General features: G+C 37.5%; 1 protein-coding gene across 2 annotated transcripts in view; it reads left to right on the top strand.

The window, feature by feature from the left end:
• The window catches only part of CEP135 (centrosomal protein 135), a 92,108-nt gene that overhangs the window by 53,791 nt on the left and 19,975 nt on the right, over positions 1-18,342 (top strand). For both annotated transcript variants that reach the window (XM_049886225.1, XM_049886224.1), the window contains exons 15-21: positions 786-937; positions 11,015-11,130; positions 11,214-11,368; positions 11,913-11,968; positions 13,620-13,788; positions 14,652-14,762; positions 15,026-15,211. In XM_049886225.1, the coding sequence (XP_049742182.1) occupies positions 786-937; positions 11,015-11,130; positions 11,214-11,368; positions 11,913-11,968; positions 13,620-13,788; positions 14,652-14,762; positions 15,026-15,211 (945 nt within the window). The remainder of the gene's footprint in view (positions 1-785; positions 938-11,014; positions 11,131-11,213; positions 11,369-11,912; positions 11,969-13,619; positions 13,789-14,651; positions 14,763-15,025; positions 15,212-18,342) is intronic.

Raw genomic sequence — 18,342 nt, 5'->3', positions numbered from 1 at the left:
GCAAATTAGGTTCCCATTTAACAATTTTTATAATTGTTCCATGACATTAGTTACAATTTTCACAATGTGTCAGCATTTTCATTATTTCCTTTCTGCATGTTCTGTTTACATTCATCCTTGCCTTCCCCTCCTTACCTTCTCATCTGTGCTTTTGGGTAAATGTTGGCCATCTGGTCTCATATAGTTGAGTGTTTAAAGGACACGGTATTCGCCTGTGATATTATTTATTTTATAAGCCAATCTGTGTGTCCTATAGGGTCGCTATGAGTCGGAATCAACTCGACGGCACTGGGTTCTGGGTTTGAATCTGTTATTTGGCTGAAAGGTGACCTCCAGGATTGGCTTCAGTGGCAAATTCAAAGGGTGTGTTAGAGCAGTAGCCTTGGGGGTTCCCCTAGTCTCTTCTCGGTCTAGTAGGTCTGGCCTTTTTGAAGAATTAGAGTTTTGTGGTACGTTTTTCTCCCATTCTATCCAGGACTTTTTGTTGTGTCCCTGGTCAGAACGGTGGATAGTGGTAGCCAGGCACCATCTAGTTCTTCCGGCCTCAGGTTGGAAGAGGCTGGATATATTCTTTTGTATTTTTCCTGTTACTTAAATCATATTGAAGGGGGTGTATAAATGTGTATATGCCCATTCTGACACCTTGAACCTAAAATGTATCACTGCTTTTAAAATATTTTTAAATAAGTCTAATTTATTTCTTTAGTTTCTTCCAGAAATACTGTTAAAGAATGCCTAAGGAAAAAAGACATATACCTATTAACTTTTTTTAATTTAAATTATAGCTTGAAAATGAAAAATGTGAATTGAAGTCAAAAGTGTTAATAATGAACGAAACAATAGAATCATTAGAGAACAAAGTAAAACTCCAAGCTCAGAAACTTAGCCATGTTGCTGGTGACTCATCTCATCAGAAAACAGAGATGAACTCACTTAGGTAAGTTTATTGAAATTTTTGTTATTTCACTTCTGGGAACATATTTGTGGTTATGTAGATTCATAAGCCGATCATTTTGAGTTGGGTGTTTGAGCAGCACTTCTTAAAGTTGGCCTTGCAGCAGAATCACTTGGGAAGCTTTTGAAAAGTATAGATTTAGGGGCCGCTCGCTGGAGGTTCTGATGCATTAAGTGAATCTGAGTGGGTTTCAAGTATCTATATTTTTTAAAGCATTCATAGATTAATGTGATCGCAGGCAGGTTTTCATACCTACCTCCTTCGAAAATCTCCCTTCAAAAGCACTTCAGATCATTTATACCTCATAGCGTAGGTTTGCTGAATATCACAGAATGTTTAGCCACCTATGTCATTTTCCTTCTCATGTACCTTTCGATGTAATGTAAATTCAGTATATCCATCTTTTTTTTTCTTTTTACTTTCTAACTTAACAGAAATCCCCTGACCCTTTACCTTTGTTTCCGTGTGAACTCCAGAGATATTTTTATGTTATTCTCTGCTCCTTGCCTTTTATCCTGGTTTCTTCCTTTTCCTTTGTTATTTAAGAGGATATTTACTATTTTAGTGTAGGTGCTATTGCTTTCTTATACTCTCAGATGACTCCTTAAATAATATGAAGTAGAGAAGAATTTTGAAGTGATGGTTTTGTGTTAGGGAGGGCATACAGAACGACTTAACTATGAAGAAACCTTTTGATTGGATGCTACAAGTAGCTACGTACTTTTTCTTGTGTTGGTCACACAGAATTTACTTTTGTTTTAGTATTATTGTTTATTAATTAGTCAACAAATATTTATGGAGTCATTACTCTGTGTCACAAGGCTCAGTGCTTCTTGTGACACTAGAGTTATAAAGATGAAGAAGATAAACTTTTCCTTCAAGGAAGTCATGTTCAATTGTGATGTGTACACTGATACATCATAATGTACTGTGCTAAATGCTCTTTCATAGAAATGGAGATACACACAGGACAGAGGAACTAATAGTCTGGCAGTTAAGGAGGTATCCCCACGGAGGTAATGTTTAAGCAGGATTTCCAGTGATGTTCAGGAAATCCTCAAGCGAAGAAAGTTGGTAACTCCGTTTTAGGAAAAAGGAGAAGCGTATACAGGATCTTAAAGGGTCTGGATGTGTCTGAAGAATGGTAAGGTCAGTACGAGAAAATAGGCTATATCTACAGCGTAGAGTCAGATTATGAAAAACTTTTTATGATAAGCAGCAGTTTCTGGATTTTACCTTATAAACATAGAAAACAAACAGAAACTTTTGACCTTTTAGAATGCGAACTCTGGTGGAAATGTGGAAAATGGGTTTGGAGTCTTAATGAGACTAATGGCAAACAATGGAGACTAAGGGTCTGGACTAAAACAGTGGCAAAAAACTTGGAGAACAGAGGCCAGATTTAGGAGACATGTTTTACATAAAATCAAAAGAATTGGATGGCTAATTGTATGGGGGTGAGAGAGATACAGTAATGCATAACTTTTCCTGTAGATGATTAGATCTTTGGTTAGCCATTAATCAACTTAGAATACAGAAGATTGAAGGAAACAAAAGGCCATTGAAGTTAGGCTTTCTCTGGACTGGGTAGCTGCAAATAGTAAAAAGATACTATTCAGAAGAAAGGGATTACTCTGAAGAATCAGAGAAACTGTCTCTAAATTACACACTGTAAGAGTTAGTAAGACTTTGCATCTATGAAACTAATCAGTCACAAAGCCGTAACAATTTGAGATCAGAAAAAATTGTAATGATTTAAAAATGACTGACAAATTAAAAACTGAAGGAGTTTGTGAACAGTAGATTAGATATTGCAGAAAGCTGAATTAATGAAATAGAAAACAACAAATTCACCCAAAACTCAGAAGGATAAAAAGAAGCAATAATGAGAAAAAAGACAGAGATCTAGTACACTAGAACTAAGAATTCCAAGAATAAGTAGTAAACTAAACAAACCAGAAGTGAGAATCACAGAAATAATTGGGAAAGAAAAGGGTGGAGACCATATATCATAGGGCTCCCACATTATCAAACAAACATAATGAAACAAGACCTACAGTTACGTATCTGGTGAAATTTTCTTGGGAGGTGAAAAGACACATGACAAAACATTTCCCATTTCATTGTTTTTTACATGTAGAATTTGGTAACATTAATCACATCCATGAGCCTGGTGAAATTTTATCTCACGGATTTGAAAATTTTTTTAACTGTCTAGATTAGACGGATAACCAAAACAGTTATCTATAAAGGAAGAAAAGACAGCCAGGTATATGTCAGTAGTCTCCAGTGCAAAACTAAGTGCTCGAAGACAATGCAGTCGTTTCTGCTCAATTTTGAAGGGAAAGACAATTGTAATCCAAAAATTCTGCACATTGAGATGAATCTGCAAAGTATCTCATAACATGGATGAATATGGAGGGCATTATACTGAGTGAAATAAGTCAATCACAAAAGGACAAGTATTGTTTGAGACCACTATTATCAAAACTCATGAAGAGTTTTACAGACAAAAAGAAACAATTTTTGATGGTTACGAGGGTGGGGATGGAAAAACACTAAATGGACAATAGTTAAGTGGTAACTTTGGTGAAGACAGCACACAGTTCGGGGGAAGCCAGCATAACTAGTACAAGGCAAGGTCAGGGAAGCTCCATAGACACATCCAAACGCCCTGAGGGACCAAATTGCTGGGCTGAGGGCTGTGGGGACCGTGGTCTCAGGGAACATCTAGTTCAACTGGCATAACATAGTTTATAGAGAAAATATTCTACATTCTACTTTGGTGAGTAGTATCTACAGCCTTAAAAACCTATGAGCAGCCATCTAAGGTACTCCACTGATCTCACCCCTTTGGGAGCAAGGAAGAATGAAGAAAATTAAAGACACAAGGGAAAGAGTAGTCTAAAGAACTAATGGACCACATCTACCATGGCCTCCGCCAGACTGATTCCAGTACAGCTAGATGGTGCCTGGCTACCACCACCAACTGCTCTGACAGGGATCACAATAGAGAGTCCCGGACAGAGCTGGAGAAGAACGTAGAACAAAATTCTAACTCCCCAAAAAAGACCAGACTTACTGGCCTGACAGAGCCTGGAGAAACCCTGAGAGTGTGGCTACCAGACACCCTTTTAGCTCAGTAATGAAGTCACTCTTGAGGTTCACCCTTTGGCCAAAGATTATACAGACCTGTAAAACAAAACAAGACTAAAAGGGCACACCAGCCCAGGGGCAAGGACTAGAAGGCAGAAGGGGATAGGAAAGCTGGTAATAGGGAACCCAAGGTCAAGAAGGGAGAATGTTGACATGTGGGATTGTTAACCAGTGTCATAAAACAATATGTGTACTGTTTAATGAAAAGCTAGTTTGTTCTGTAAACCTTCATCTAAAGTACAATAAAAAAAAATTCTGCATATTGTGTGTTTACTCATGTAGTGCAGCTATGCCACAAGTCATAGAAATAGGGTCAAGCTATAAAATGAGCGGGGGCTTACTTTCTGAGAATTATGAAGATATGGAACCCTTCTCCCTAAGGTCACCAGGGAGGTTCTAATTTTCATTTTCAAAGGTTTATTTTCAGTTCTTACAGTACCTCACAATCATAGTGGGGAGTATAGGAGAGCCAGCTATGGACAAGTAGTGACAGGATTAATGTACAATCCAGCTAAAGTTGGAAATTTATGAATTAGTGTCATAAATTAAGGATTGTTATGAGTTGGAATTGACTCTACAGCAACAGAGGTATAAAGGCCCTGGTGGTACAGTGGTTAAGTGCTCAGCGGCTAACCCAAGGGTCAGCTGTTTGAACCCAGCAGTGGCTCCATGGGAGAAAAGACCTGGCCATCTGCTCCCATAAAGATTACAGCCTAGGAAACCCTATGGGGCAGTTCTGCTCTGTCATATAAGGTTGCTATGAGTTGGAATCAACTTGACAGAGCGCTATAACAGTGCCATAAATCTGCATATTTATGTGTTATTTCTCTAGTAATATTTAGCAGGCTGGGAGCAGGAGCAGAGAAGGCAGATGCTTAGTATCACCTAGGATTGCAGTCTGGTCAGGCTGTGGCAGAAGGAAAAAGGACTTGTGGATTTCAGGTTGCCGATGATGCTAGTGAAGTGATGGATGTGGTAGGAGGGGGGACACCTAGGGGTGGGCAAAGTGAGACCAGTTGGAGTTGGGTGACTATAAATGGAGAGACTGCTTTTGGAGTCAAGGCAGAAAGATAGGAAATTTAAATCCAAAAATAATTTTCAGAAACCTTTTTTCATTTCCTTGCTTCCCTTCTTTCCCTCCCTTTCCTTTCCTTTTTGAGTATTTCACATTAATACAGTTTAAGTTTGTCTAAAATGACTGCCACTTTCATCAATAGGTTGTTAATTTCACACTCTCTGAAATATAGAAGGGCCCTCCGTTCTTCACATCCCTTTCCTATCAGCTTCCCCCACTACACAGTTAATTAAGGAATGCCGTATTAGCGACTCAAAAGGCATCTCCAATTTTTGCTTTTTTGCTACCCTGACTTCAGGTTTGACTTTAGGAAGAACTAAGGTAAAAGCTGCTTTCTTTCCTTTCCTTTTTTGGCTGCTAACCAAAAGGTCAGCCATTCATACCCACCAAGCGCTCCTTGGGAACCCTGTGGGGGCAGTTCTACTCTGTCCTGTAGGGTCGCTATGAGTCGGGATTGACTCAACAGCAACGAATTGTATACACCCTATGAAGGAGAGCTGGACGGGCCAGCCTCTTCTTCTGGTCTGTGTCTATATTTAGGTCCGGCATACGATAGTATACTTCTGTCACCCAGAATTACTAGTCTGCTTTTTTTCTTTTGTTTCTAACTGGATGGATCTGGCATTTAATCTGTTTTGCCTTTTCCTTCAGCTTATAGCTACAACTCTCCTTTCCCCTCAGGAGAATGCCTTCTCTTGGATCCTGTAGCCTACAGCTCCTTTGGAGTTTTCTTTCTTATACTAATGTTCTTTTCGCTTGTGAGTTCAGTCTGCCACTTCTCTCACCTGGGAGTTATTCGGTTACAGTCCCATAGGAGGGGGCAATGAGGGTTTCTCTTTCTACCTTGCGTAACCTGGGGAAATTGCATGCTTTCACAACTTTGTTTTGCTTCAACAGAAGGTATGACTTATCTTGTCTCTTAGGGAAGTGCGTCCGTCACACTCTCCACGTCAGTAAATGTGGGTAGAACCTTAAATCAGGCCGTAGGGTCCTGATCTGAAGGTGAACCCAGTAGAAACCATAATACAAAGCACTTTATAAAAGTGAAGCCATTTTATCCAAAACTTGTACCACTTTCGATGTGGTTAATAGAAGTCTTGCTGTCCTTGTAATCACATCATGTTCCCATTCCCTTGATGTGAAAACATTTACGAAGCTGATACTCAGGTAGATTAGGCATATGTTCCTTTTCCTGCCACATGAAAGACCCATCTTCTTCCTGAGTCAAGCATTTTCACCAAATTTCAGTGCCACCAAACAGGGTTTTCTGTAACAAGCACAGATTCAGTTCGTCCAAATAGAGCATCTTTGGTCTGGTCTCTTGGTCCAGGATCAGAGGACACAATATAAAATCTCATTTTCTAACTATTCTTTAAGTAAATGGTAGTTGTCTCCCTTGAATTGTAATATTTAATGAGACGTGGCATTTTATTTAAAATTCAAAATTCCATAATGCTATAAGGGAACTTCTCTCTACCCAGAAAAGATGGTCTATTAGCCCCCTAGAACTTGCCAGCCAGCCTCTAGAGTGGTGATCGCAAACTTTTTCTATAAAGGGCCATATAGTCAGTAGTTTAGAGTATGCAGGCCATACAGCCTCTGTTAACAACTATTCAACCCTGCCTTTGTAGCATGAAAACAACTACAGGCAATACATAAATAAATGGGTGTGATTGTGTTCCAATACAACTTTATTTATGGACACTGAAATTTTAATTTCATATAATTTTCATGTTAATCTTCTTTAGAAATTTTTTTTCAATCATTTAAGCATGTAAAAACCACTCTTAACAACTAGCCTTACAGGAACAGGCAACAGGCCATAGTTTGCCAACCTCTGCTTGAAGATAAATTGTTTCCTGTCCAGTTAGACAACTAGGTTTTTTCAATCAACCCCATAGTAAACAGCCTTAATCCTCACTATTTTATGAGGCTGTAAACAATTAGACTCCTATGACTGAAAATACTGTCAGATTATTTTCAGTTCATGTTATTCTAAGTCTTTGTGTACCTTGTTCAAAACCAGAGGATTATATACTTAATCCAGGATAAAATAAATGCTTTAGTAAATTTTCCTGGAAATGGCTTATGCACTCTAGTTAGAGTTATGATTGTGGCAATAGGTATCAGTTGTGCTGATAATAGTTATTATACTAGAATTTGTTTCGGTGAATTCAGAAAACCAAATATAACTGTCTCCCTTGAGAAGTATTTATTTGCTGAGAGAATTATAACCATTTCTTATCAAATAACCCTTATCTAAGAGTTCAGCTGCTAACCAAAAGGTTGGCAGTTCAAATCCACCACTGCTCCTTGGAAACCCTATGGGGCAGTTCTACTCTTCTAAAGTGTCACTATGAGTCAGAATTGATTCAATGCCACCTAACAACAATGAGGGAAAGAAGGAGCCCTGGTAGTGCAGTGATTAAACACCCTGCGGCTAACTGAGAGGTCTGCAGTTCAAACCCACCATCTGCTTCTTGGGAGAAAGATGTGACAGTCTGCTTTCATAAAGATTACAGCCTTAGAAACCCTGATGGACAGTTCTGCTCTGTCCTATAATGTCGCTGTCTTAGGCTGGATTCTACAGAGGAACAAAACCAGTGAAACATATATATATAAATATATATAAACCAAACCCAGTGCTGTTGAGTCGATTCTGACTCATAGCAACCCTATAGGACAGAGTAGAATTGCCCCGTAGAGTTTCCACAGAGCGCCTGGTGGATTTGAACTGCCGACCTCTTGGTTAGCAGCCGTAGCACTTAACTGCCATGCCACCGGGGTTTCCACATACAGAGATTTAATTCAAGGAAATGGCTCACACTGTTGTGGAGGCTGGCAAGTCCCAAATCCCATCAAGTGTCAGACTAGAGGCTTCTCCTGACTCACATGGTTGCAGGGGCTGATGAACCCAAAATTGGTAGGTCGGATGGTAAGCTGCTGGTCAGATGATGATGAGTCAGATGCAGAATCCAGAAAGAAAGTGAGCCTTGTTGGAACATCCATTTATATACTGGAGGTAGGCCATACCCCTCAGGAAACTCCCCGTTCAACTGATTGGCTGCTCAAAGCAGATCTCATCGTGGAGGTGATTACATTATATCAGATCTCATCATGGAGGTGATTACATTATACTACATTATAGAAGAGCAGTCAGTCCAACGTCTGTCAAACCACTGAAAATCATAGCCTAGCCAAGTCGACACATACCATTAACCATCAGAGCCAGTATGAGTCGGAATCAACTTGATGGCAGTGGGTCTTTAATAAGGGAAAAAAAGCTCGTAGATTCTCCCAGAATGCCTAGGAACCATCTTCTGGACATGCCTTTTTTTTTTTTTTCTTTTTTAACCAAGACTTGAAGACTAGCCAGAGCCCTAAACCAGGACTGCTGAACTCATGGAGCTGCATAGGTTCAAACTGCTGACCTTTCAGTTAGCAGCTGAGCGCTTAACCACTGTGCCACCAAGGCTCTTTGTTCCTCTAATAGGCCATTAAAATTCTAAACTTACCCCTCTTAGAGCTTTAGCTCCATTTTAGAACTTGAACTCTTCTTATCTATAAATGACTCTGTAAGATGCTGTCTTTGTTTAAAATATACTCCCTCATGAAGGGAAATAATTCTTTTTTGCCCCCTAAAATTACAGCATACATACCTCCATGTAAGGCAATATGACTGAGGAATTTTAGGCTGAGAGAGACAGACCTACGCAGTCACATGGCTGGAAACTAGAGAGCTGGAGCTTGGGACCTAGGTTCAGGTCTGTTGCTCTCCTCTGTGGTGGGAAGTCGTCACTTTACTTTGCTATATTTATAGCACTTTTGAAGCTAAGAAATTGATTCATTTTCACTAAGAACTTGAGTCTCAAATTTTTCTTTCCATACTCCATTATGAACAAATGATACGGTAGTTCCCCAATTACTCTTCCCTGTGAACGTTTACTCCTCCATTCTTTCATTCAGAAGACCTTTATCTTAGCAATGCTTCAGTCAGAAAAGTCGTCTTCAAGGTCTGCTATGTAATCCCTGTTGCCCCCTTCCCTCCATACTAGAACATGAAAAGGCAAAGCTGTTTTTCAGACTCCCCCAAAACTTTTAGGTGTTATCTACCTCCACATATGAATCAAGATGTTATCCTGTCTTCCTTTATCAACTCCACTTTCATTAGGTAATAACTTACGCTTTTGAACTTTTGGATTGCTTATAAACATAGATGTAAAGAGATCTTTACATTTCCACCTAGGATTTCAAGCACTGCCAGCCACTCAGTGTTCTATATTACAATCCCTCTGGGCTGTTCTGTTTTTGAAAGGATTCTTTATATCTTGCCGTCCTACGTTTTCTCTTCCATGTAGAGGATGTCGATTTCCCTGTACTCTGCATGGAAGGCAATGTGGTGTAATAAAACATTGATATCAGGCTGGACTAGCCTGGATTTGCACCCTTTTCTTTGCCTTTTACTACTACCTTTGTGACCTTGGATGTTATTAGTTACTTTTTTCTATGAAATTGGTGTAATAGTCCTAGTCATGGAATAGTCAGGAATAAATGAAACGTGTATAAAGTACCAATATGATGAATATAAGCTGGCTCTCTTCTCTCTTTGCCACCTATAGTCATACCCCACAGATCAATAGCCGTAGCTTTTAGGAACAGCTGAGTATAGTGCAGCCATCTGGTCCTCTCAGATAGTTTTATAAAGTAAAATTCCTTGAACCTAGTGTCTTTCTGAGAATCTGTTTGGTTGAATGGTTCTAAAGAAGTTAGTCTCAGCCTGACTTTCCTCCCTATTTTTTGGTCATCATTCACTTGATATTAGAACCATCAGAGTTATGTCTTTCGTCTTGTAGAATACCTCAGTATTGTCAGTAAAATTTTTCCATTTCTATGGAGATGTCGCATCTTAGTAGTAGTTTCATAATCCAAACCTTCTCCCTGTTAGGCAGTTCTATGAGTCATAATCGACTTGACAGCAGTGGGTAAGTGAAGCCTTCCTTATTATATTCTTCCCTGTCCCATCCTCAGATAAAACCTAAAATGAACCTATGGGAAGTTCCTAATAAATAAATAGCCTCAGGAAGAACCACATCTTCCCAGCAAGGCAAGTTTAAGAGCTCCTAGGTCAGGGATAAAAGCATCCCGAAGACTCCAGGTGACATGAGAGCAAATTCCTGCTGTTACAGTTTCCAGGAACATTATTTCTAAAACATAACCTTACTGATCAGTAAGAGATTCCTGTAAAATTATCTTTATTATTTACCACCTAGCCCTCAGTGCGCCCTTCCTTTCGTTCCCTGAAATTAATCTTTAGTCTTAAATTCCTGTTACACTACAAGAAATACCTGCTTCCCCTGCTTACTGTGAACTCTAGCTGACCACCTACCAGAAAAGTCAGAATGGAAAGAAGCAAAATTAGAAACCGATGGGTCAGAATTTATGGATAATCCTTTGATGTGCCAGGCCACGCTATAAAAACAGGATCGGGACTTGTTCTTTGCTTCCACTTTTGGAAATAGATTTTAAGGGAAAGAGGGTTTACAGCAATTACTTGGATATATTAGGAGACCAATAAGGGCTTTAAAGCTACCAGGAAGCCTCTAGTAAAGATTATACAATTAATTTTTATACTGTATTATTTTGGAAAAGATAAAACCATTTTGAAGAAGAATGGTGGACAGCAAGAAATAATAATATGCAACTGGAAGAGCTCTAAGAAATAAAATCAGATAATTAAGAAATCAGAATATGTTTTAAGATCTCTCATTTAAAAAATATTCCTATCAGAGATGAAGAGTATCATTCATTTTTGTCCACTGGCTCTTTAGGCTAGTAAATGAGCAGCTACAGCGGTCACTTGACGATTATCAGCACCGACTTACCGTAAAAAGAGGTGAACTTGAATCAGCCCAGTCGCAAATTAAAATACTGGAAGAACAGATAGGTAAGTGTTTTTAAATCTATTACTATGATAATTATTTTTGCTAATCCTAATTTACTCTAACAAACATCTCCTTTCACTTATAGATAAACTAAACCTTAAGGTGACTTCACAGGATGAGGAGACTAATGTAATGAAAAAGACTATTGGTGTTATTGATAAAGAAAAAGACTTTCTTCAGGAGACTGTAGATGAGAAGACAGAAAAGATTGCAAACTTAGAAGAAAGCTTAGCTAATAAAGTATGTGACTGTTAAATATCATTATCTTACTATATGCAGTTCTTATCTCTCATGTACAGGTTCCTAAGATCCAAGACCATGTCTTCTAATATATTTAATGTATTAACTACCTAGTATATTTAATATATATATTTTTGAAAGAAGCTGTGGTGGCACAGTGATTGAAGTGCTTGACCTCTAAGTGAAAGGTCAGCAGGTTGAGCCCACCAGCCACTCTGGGAGAAAGAGACATTTTTTAAAGGATAATATGTAATTCATTTTATCCCAGTAATTTGAATCTTGAAAAGTTCTCCCATCTAGAATGCAGTTTTGTTTATCAGATCTTATCACAGCAAACCATTCAAGTTCGTAGGGTGGGTGAAAACATACTGATATGTGAAGTACAATTTGGGACTTGGGAATATGTTTATTTGGAGCTTTCTTTTATGGCATAATTTATATAGTTGGATTTGAACTGAATAGATGTGATAAATTATATACATGCAACTAAAGACATTTCTATGTGAATGGTTTAGAATCTTACATATTTTCATAATTTCTGTAGGAAAAAACTATTGCTCATATGAAGATAACAATCTCAGAGTATGATTCATCTTTGAAGTAAGTAATAATGAAATGACATCCAGCTTTTCTAAAAATTTTCATTGACTACAGATCTATCAACTATATAAGTAGCAGTCAGACAATAGGAGTATTGCCTTTTTCAACTTGGCTGTTCCATTTAGCAAATGGTAGCATCATTTTTTCAGTCTCCTTGGCTCGAAAATGTGTTATTTTCTTTAACTTTCTCCCCTTTTCTATCATCCACATCTAAGCACTTAAGTCTTAGTAATTTTTCTTTTATATACCTGTTGTGTGTCATTGAGTCTATTCCAACTCATAGTGACCCTGTAGAACGGAGTAGAACTGCCCCATAGGGTTTCCTAGGCTGAAGTCTTTATGGGAGCAGATCACCACATCTTTCCTCCCAAGAATTGCCAGCTTTTTGGTTAGCAGCTGAGCATTTATCCATTGTACCACCAGGCTCATTTTTACAAACCCCTTATTGTTGTTAGGTGTGGTCAGGTTGGTTCCAACTCATAGTGATCCTATATACAACTGCATGAAACACTGCCCCATCCTGCACCTTCCTCAGAATCATTGCTGCATTTGAACCCATTATTGCAGCCACTGTGTCAGTCCATCTCACTGAGGATCTTCCTCTTTTTCATTGACCCTCTACATACCTCCTTGCTCTTTATTTCTACTGTAATTACCCTGCTCAGGCCCTAATTGTTGAAACTTACTTTAGTAGCCAGTTTTAAATGTATTGTCCATCTAAACCTATCTGGAACAATAGTACAAAATTTTCATTTTATCTCTGGTGTCCCCAGAAAGATTGTAAGCCACTTCAAGATGAAACTCACTAATTATATGTACATTAGATACTCTTAAAACATTTTACATAGTAGTGGGGCTTAAATATTTAATAAATACTTGCCTCTTGAATCTGTCATGTTCTGCTCATGGCACCTGAAAGTTTCTTGTGCTTACTTGACTTTTAGAATAATACATTTATTTTATAACTTAATTTGTATATAAAAAACTAAATCCACTGCTGTCGAGTCGATTCAGACTCATAGCAACCCTATAGGACGGAGTAGAACTGCCTCATAGAGTTTCCAAGGAGCACTTGATGGATTTGAACTGCTGACCTTTTAGTTAGCAGCCGTAGCTCTTAACCACTATGCTACCAGGTTTTCCTAATTTGTATATAAAAATAATAATAATAATAATTTTATTTATTTATTTATTTTTGTATATATAGTGTTGGTAAAAACCAAAACCAAACCTGTTGCCGTAAAGTCCATTCCGACTTATAGCGAATCTATAGGACAGAGTAGAACTTCCCCATTAGGGTTTCCAAGGAGCAGCTGGTAGATTTGAGCTGCAAGCCTTTTCGTTAGCAGCCTGACGTCTTAACCACTGTGCAACCAGGGCTCCATGGTGTTAGTAGAGACCTAAGAATTCAAGAAATTATAACTATTGCATTCAGACACTTATTAATTACATAATACAGATATTTTAGTTGTATTACCTAATGTTGGTAGAGACCTAAAATATCTGTATTACCTAATTATTAGTAAGTGTCTGAATGCAGTAGTTAGAATTTCTTGTATTCTAAGCATAGTTAATTCAGAGTGAAACAATTTTTAAAAAATGGATTACAATTTTTCAAAAAGTATTATTTACTGTTTCCATATCACAACAGTCATCTAAAGGATACATTGACTAACCGAGACCGTGAGATAAGCAGCCTCCGGCGCCAGCTTGATGCAGCTCACAAAGAACTTGATGAAGTAGGACGATCTAGAGAAATATCTTTGAAGGAAAATAGAAGATTACAAGATGATCTGACTACAATGGCAAGAGAAAATCAGGTATGAACACAATGAGTAAACTTTGATAATTTTACAGTAGCTTTTCATTGCTAAATTTTAAAGCTCCAAATATTTTCTAAAATTTAGTAAATATTAATAAACAATTCTTTAAGGAGAATGTCATTTATCAAGCTATTTAAAAACATGGTTTAGAATCCTAATATATGTCACAGGGTGTCTAATGGTACAATTGTAGCCTCTTTACCATTTTGGTCTTTGTTGCAAGGAATCTTAAAGATGGAAGCGTAGTATTCTCTGTGGTAGAAATCTTAAAGATGGAAGCGTAGTATTCTCTGTGGTAGAAATCTTAAAGATGGAAGCGTAGTATTCTCTGTGGTAGAAATCCTCTTCTGGATGAGGACCTTAGCATCAGTCCCAAGGCAAAGTTTCTGTATTTTAAAGACCCATAGTAGATTTTAGTTATTCATACTTGCATCCACTGGGTTAAAGATATACCTGCAAATAAATGTAATGTTTTAGAATGGAAAACACTGAAAGTTATAGGTTTTGTTTGTGCTGGTTGTGCTAAAGGATTGAGTATACCCAGAAGACCATAAATTTTCCTGGTTTAAATAACTTACTTTTTTTTTTAAAAAAAATCACCTTTAATGTTATTCGTTATAAAGCATATTATTGATATATGAATCAAAAAAACGTTGACCCTGACCATAACTAGGCCTTGGTGTAAATGCAGATTTACACGGTCAGGACTATCAGGGGAGATGTAAAGTTTTGGTTAAAAAGTCAAGATCAACCAGGAAAAAATACTTGAAATTAAAACTTAGGGAACAGTTTTCCTTCTCTCTCATATTCATTAGGTACTATGTTTATTTTAATTTTGTCTTCAATTTTTTGATTTATAGGAAATCTCGATGGAATTGGAAGCAGCAGTGCAAGAAAAAGAGGAAATGAAGAATAGAGTTCATAATTATATAACTGAGGTGTCACGATGGGAGAGCTTAATGGCTACTAAGGTGAAAAACACATTTTTAGGTTGGATTTAAGATTTTTTTTTTAACTTTTTTGTGTTTGTTTATTTTGCCTCCCATATTTTGATTTTAAACATTTGAGAGTAGAGATCTTGGTATATTTTCCTACAGATCTTAGTACAGTGTCTGCACAGATGTCTTATACTTTCTCAAGAACAAAAATCTAAACATGTATGTGTGTTTATGACATGCTGTGACAATGAGTGACAGTTACTAATTTAGAAACAATTTCATTATACTTAAACCAGGAAAAAGAAAATCAAGATTTGTTAGATAGATTTCAGATGCTTCATAACCGTGCCGAAGACTGGGAGGTTAAAGCCCATCAAGCTGAGGGAGAAAGCAGCTCAGTTCGACTCGAACTACTTTCTATTGACACTGAGAGGAGACACCTTCGAGAAAGAGTGGACCTATTAGAAAAAGAAATTCAGGAGGTAATGTATTCATTTTATCTTGTAAAGACATGATATAGTAAAGCAAAAATGTTCAGACACTTCACTGAAGTGACCTAATAGTACACATTGATAAATCAAGTTCTAATGGTAAATTTTTTTATTATTGATTCTGATAATTTTCTTAGAAGCCTCGTTACTTTTTTTTTTTTATATGAATTTTCTCCTGTTAATTTAACTGCAGTCTTGCTTTTGACCCATCCCTTTCCACTTGCTAACTTTATTGGAGTAGGGATTTTTAATTAGCTATAATGTTTTCTTTTTAAATCAACTTTATTGACGTATAGTTTTCATACAATAAAATGTACCCATTTTAAGTGTACAATATGATGAGTTTTGACAAGTGTCTGTGCCTGTGGAATCTCCATGAGTATCAAGGTATAAAAGACACCCCCACAAGAAGCGTCTTAGTGTCCATTTACAGTGAGTCCCCTCATCACCCTGTGCCCCAGGCAACCGTGGCTCTGCTTTCTTTCACTAAAGGTTAGTTTTCCTTATTCTTAAATATCATCTAAGTGGAATCATACAGTTTATATGCTTTTATGTCTGGCTTCTTTGGCTCAACATGTGTTTTTGAGGCTTATCCATGTTATTGCCTGAATTAGAAATCTGTTACCTTGGTTTTACAAAGTTGTATTCCACTGTAGGAGTGTGCCACACAGTTTATCCATTAGCCTGCTGATGAACATTTGGGTTGCTTCCAGTTTTGGGCCATTATGAATAGAGCTGCTGTAAATATCCACATACAGATTTTTGTGTGGGCTTATATTGTCTTTTGGGTAAATACCTGAGTATGCTATATCATAACATGTTTAGTTTTGAAAAAGACTGCCAGAACTTTCCCTAAGTTGTACCATTTTTCATTCTCTCTAGCAATGTATGAGAGTTTTGGTTGTTCCGTATCTTCAACCCATGGTATTATCTGTCTTCAGAGTTGCTCTAGGTAGTGTGTACTGGTATCTCACTGTGGTTTTAATTTTCATTTCTCTGATAGCTAACAGTGTTTAACATCCTTTCATATACATACTGGAAATTTGTAAATCTTTTGTAAAGTATGTGTTCAAATTTTTTTCCTATTTTTTTTAGTGGGTTGTCTTCTCATTACTTAATTTAATGATGGGTAAAAGTACTCTGTCACATGTATAGATTGTGAACATTTCAGTTTGTGATTGTCTTTTCTTAGTGGTGCCTTTCAAAGATAAGAAAATTTAAAATTTTGATGAAGTCCAATTTTATCATTTTTTACTCTCATGTAAAAATTTTAAAAGTTGCTGTGGAGTTGATTTCGACTCAGAACTGTGCTCCATAGGGTTTTTGATGGCTGATTTTTTGGAGGTGGATCTCCAAGTCTCCTGAAGTGCCTCTGGGTGGACTCAAACCTCTGACCTTTTGGGTAACCATGGTGTACATTAACCATTTGGCCCACTGGGTAGTACCTATTTAAGAAATATTTGCCTACCCCGAGGTTGCAAAGATTTTCACCTACAATTTCTAATAGTAGTTTTATAGTTTTGGTTCTACATTTAGGCCTATGATCTATTTTGAGATAATTTTTGTGTGTGGTGTGAGGCGTGCGTTGAAATTAATTTTGTTCCATAAGGATATTCATTTCTATCATTTGTTGAAAAGACCCTCCCCCATAAAGTTGATATTCTTTCCCGTTTAATTACGTAGGCACCTTTGCCAAAAATCAAATGACTATATATGTGCGGGTCTGTTTCTGGACTCTATTCTGTTCCATTGATCTAAATGTCTCTACTAGAGCCAGCGATATACTTTCATAATCACTATAGGTTTAAATCCTGAAATGGAGTAGTTTAAGTTCTGCAACATTGTTAATCTTTTGAAGATTGTTTTGGCCATTCTATATTGTTTGTATTGTCACATAAATTTTAGAATCACCGTCTTAATTTCTATGAAAGAAAACACTTGAATTTGATTGGTTATTGCATTGAATCTGTAGATCATTTTAGGGAGAACTGACTTCTTAACAATATTGCATCCTCCAACCCATAAGCATGGTATACTTACTTATTTGTTGTTGTCGTATGCTGTCAAGTCAATTTTGACTCATAGCAACCTTATATAGCAGAGAAGAACAGCCCCTAGGTTTCCTGGGTTGGGAGCAGATCTCCATGTCTTTCTTCCATGGAGCCACTGGGTGTGTTCAAACCGCCAACCTTTCACTTAGCAGCCAAGCACTTAACCACTGCACCCCCAGGGCTCCTTAAAGCTTTGTTTGAGTAGGTTTAAAATAGACTTTACTCTAGCGCTAGCTTAGCCCTCTTATTAAGGCATGACCTTTCCAGTGCCTCTACTGAGTGCTCTGGGTAGTGGTCTGTCCCCTCTGACTAATTAGAATTCAGATGTCTGCCAGCCTGTGTGAGCTCTGGGGATTGTTCAGTTCTCAGGTATTTTTCCTCGCCAGGCCTCATGGAGTTTACATGTGTGCAGCTTAGAACTCAGCTGAGGATACAAGGAGACACAGTATAGATTTCTGAAGCTCTTTGTGTTGCTCCCTTCTCTGTGATACTTTTCCACAAATTTCTTGGCCTGTATGAATTCCTGTATCTATTTTAAATCAGTGAATGTTGTACTCTGCTTGGTTTTGTGTCCCACAGCCTGTAAGGTGCCTCCAGGCAAGAAGCAAAGGTCCTTCTAAAGTTCACCTCATCTGTTTGTCTTTGAAAGATCAGTGGCTTGTGCTACTTGTCCAATTTCTGAAAACAAGTTAAAAAATATATATATATGTAAAATATAAATATTTATACATATATGTAAATACGTAATTTTTTTTATTTGTTTATACATATATGTATTTACATTTTCTAGTAAATTACCATGGGAGGAAAAGTCCAGTACCAAGCACTCCATCATGGTCAAATGTAGAAATGCTCTATTCAGTTCTGATTTCTTTAGGTCTTTGACTGGTTTGTTCATCTCTGCTGCTCTTGCCCGTGCCTATAAACTAAATATTTTTACATTGAGCTGCTAGCTAATGGCATAGTAAAGTGTCTCTGAATCTTATGAATGACAGTTTGTAGATAAAAAAATATATATTTAGTTTTAAAACTTGATCTTTGGCACAGAGACATTGCTGAATAAATATTTGC

This window comes from Elephas maximus, chromosome 5 (genome assembly GCF_024166365.1).
Source record: "Elephas maximus indicus isolate mEleMax1 chromosome 5, mEleMax1 primary haplotype, whole genome shotgun sequence".
NCBI classification, from domain to species: domain Eukaryota; kingdom Metazoa; phylum Chordata; class Mammalia; order Proboscidea; family Elephantidae; genus Elephas; species Elephas maximus.
Note: the sequence above shows the minus strand (reverse complement) of the source record. Positions and strands in the feature narration are given on the sequence as shown.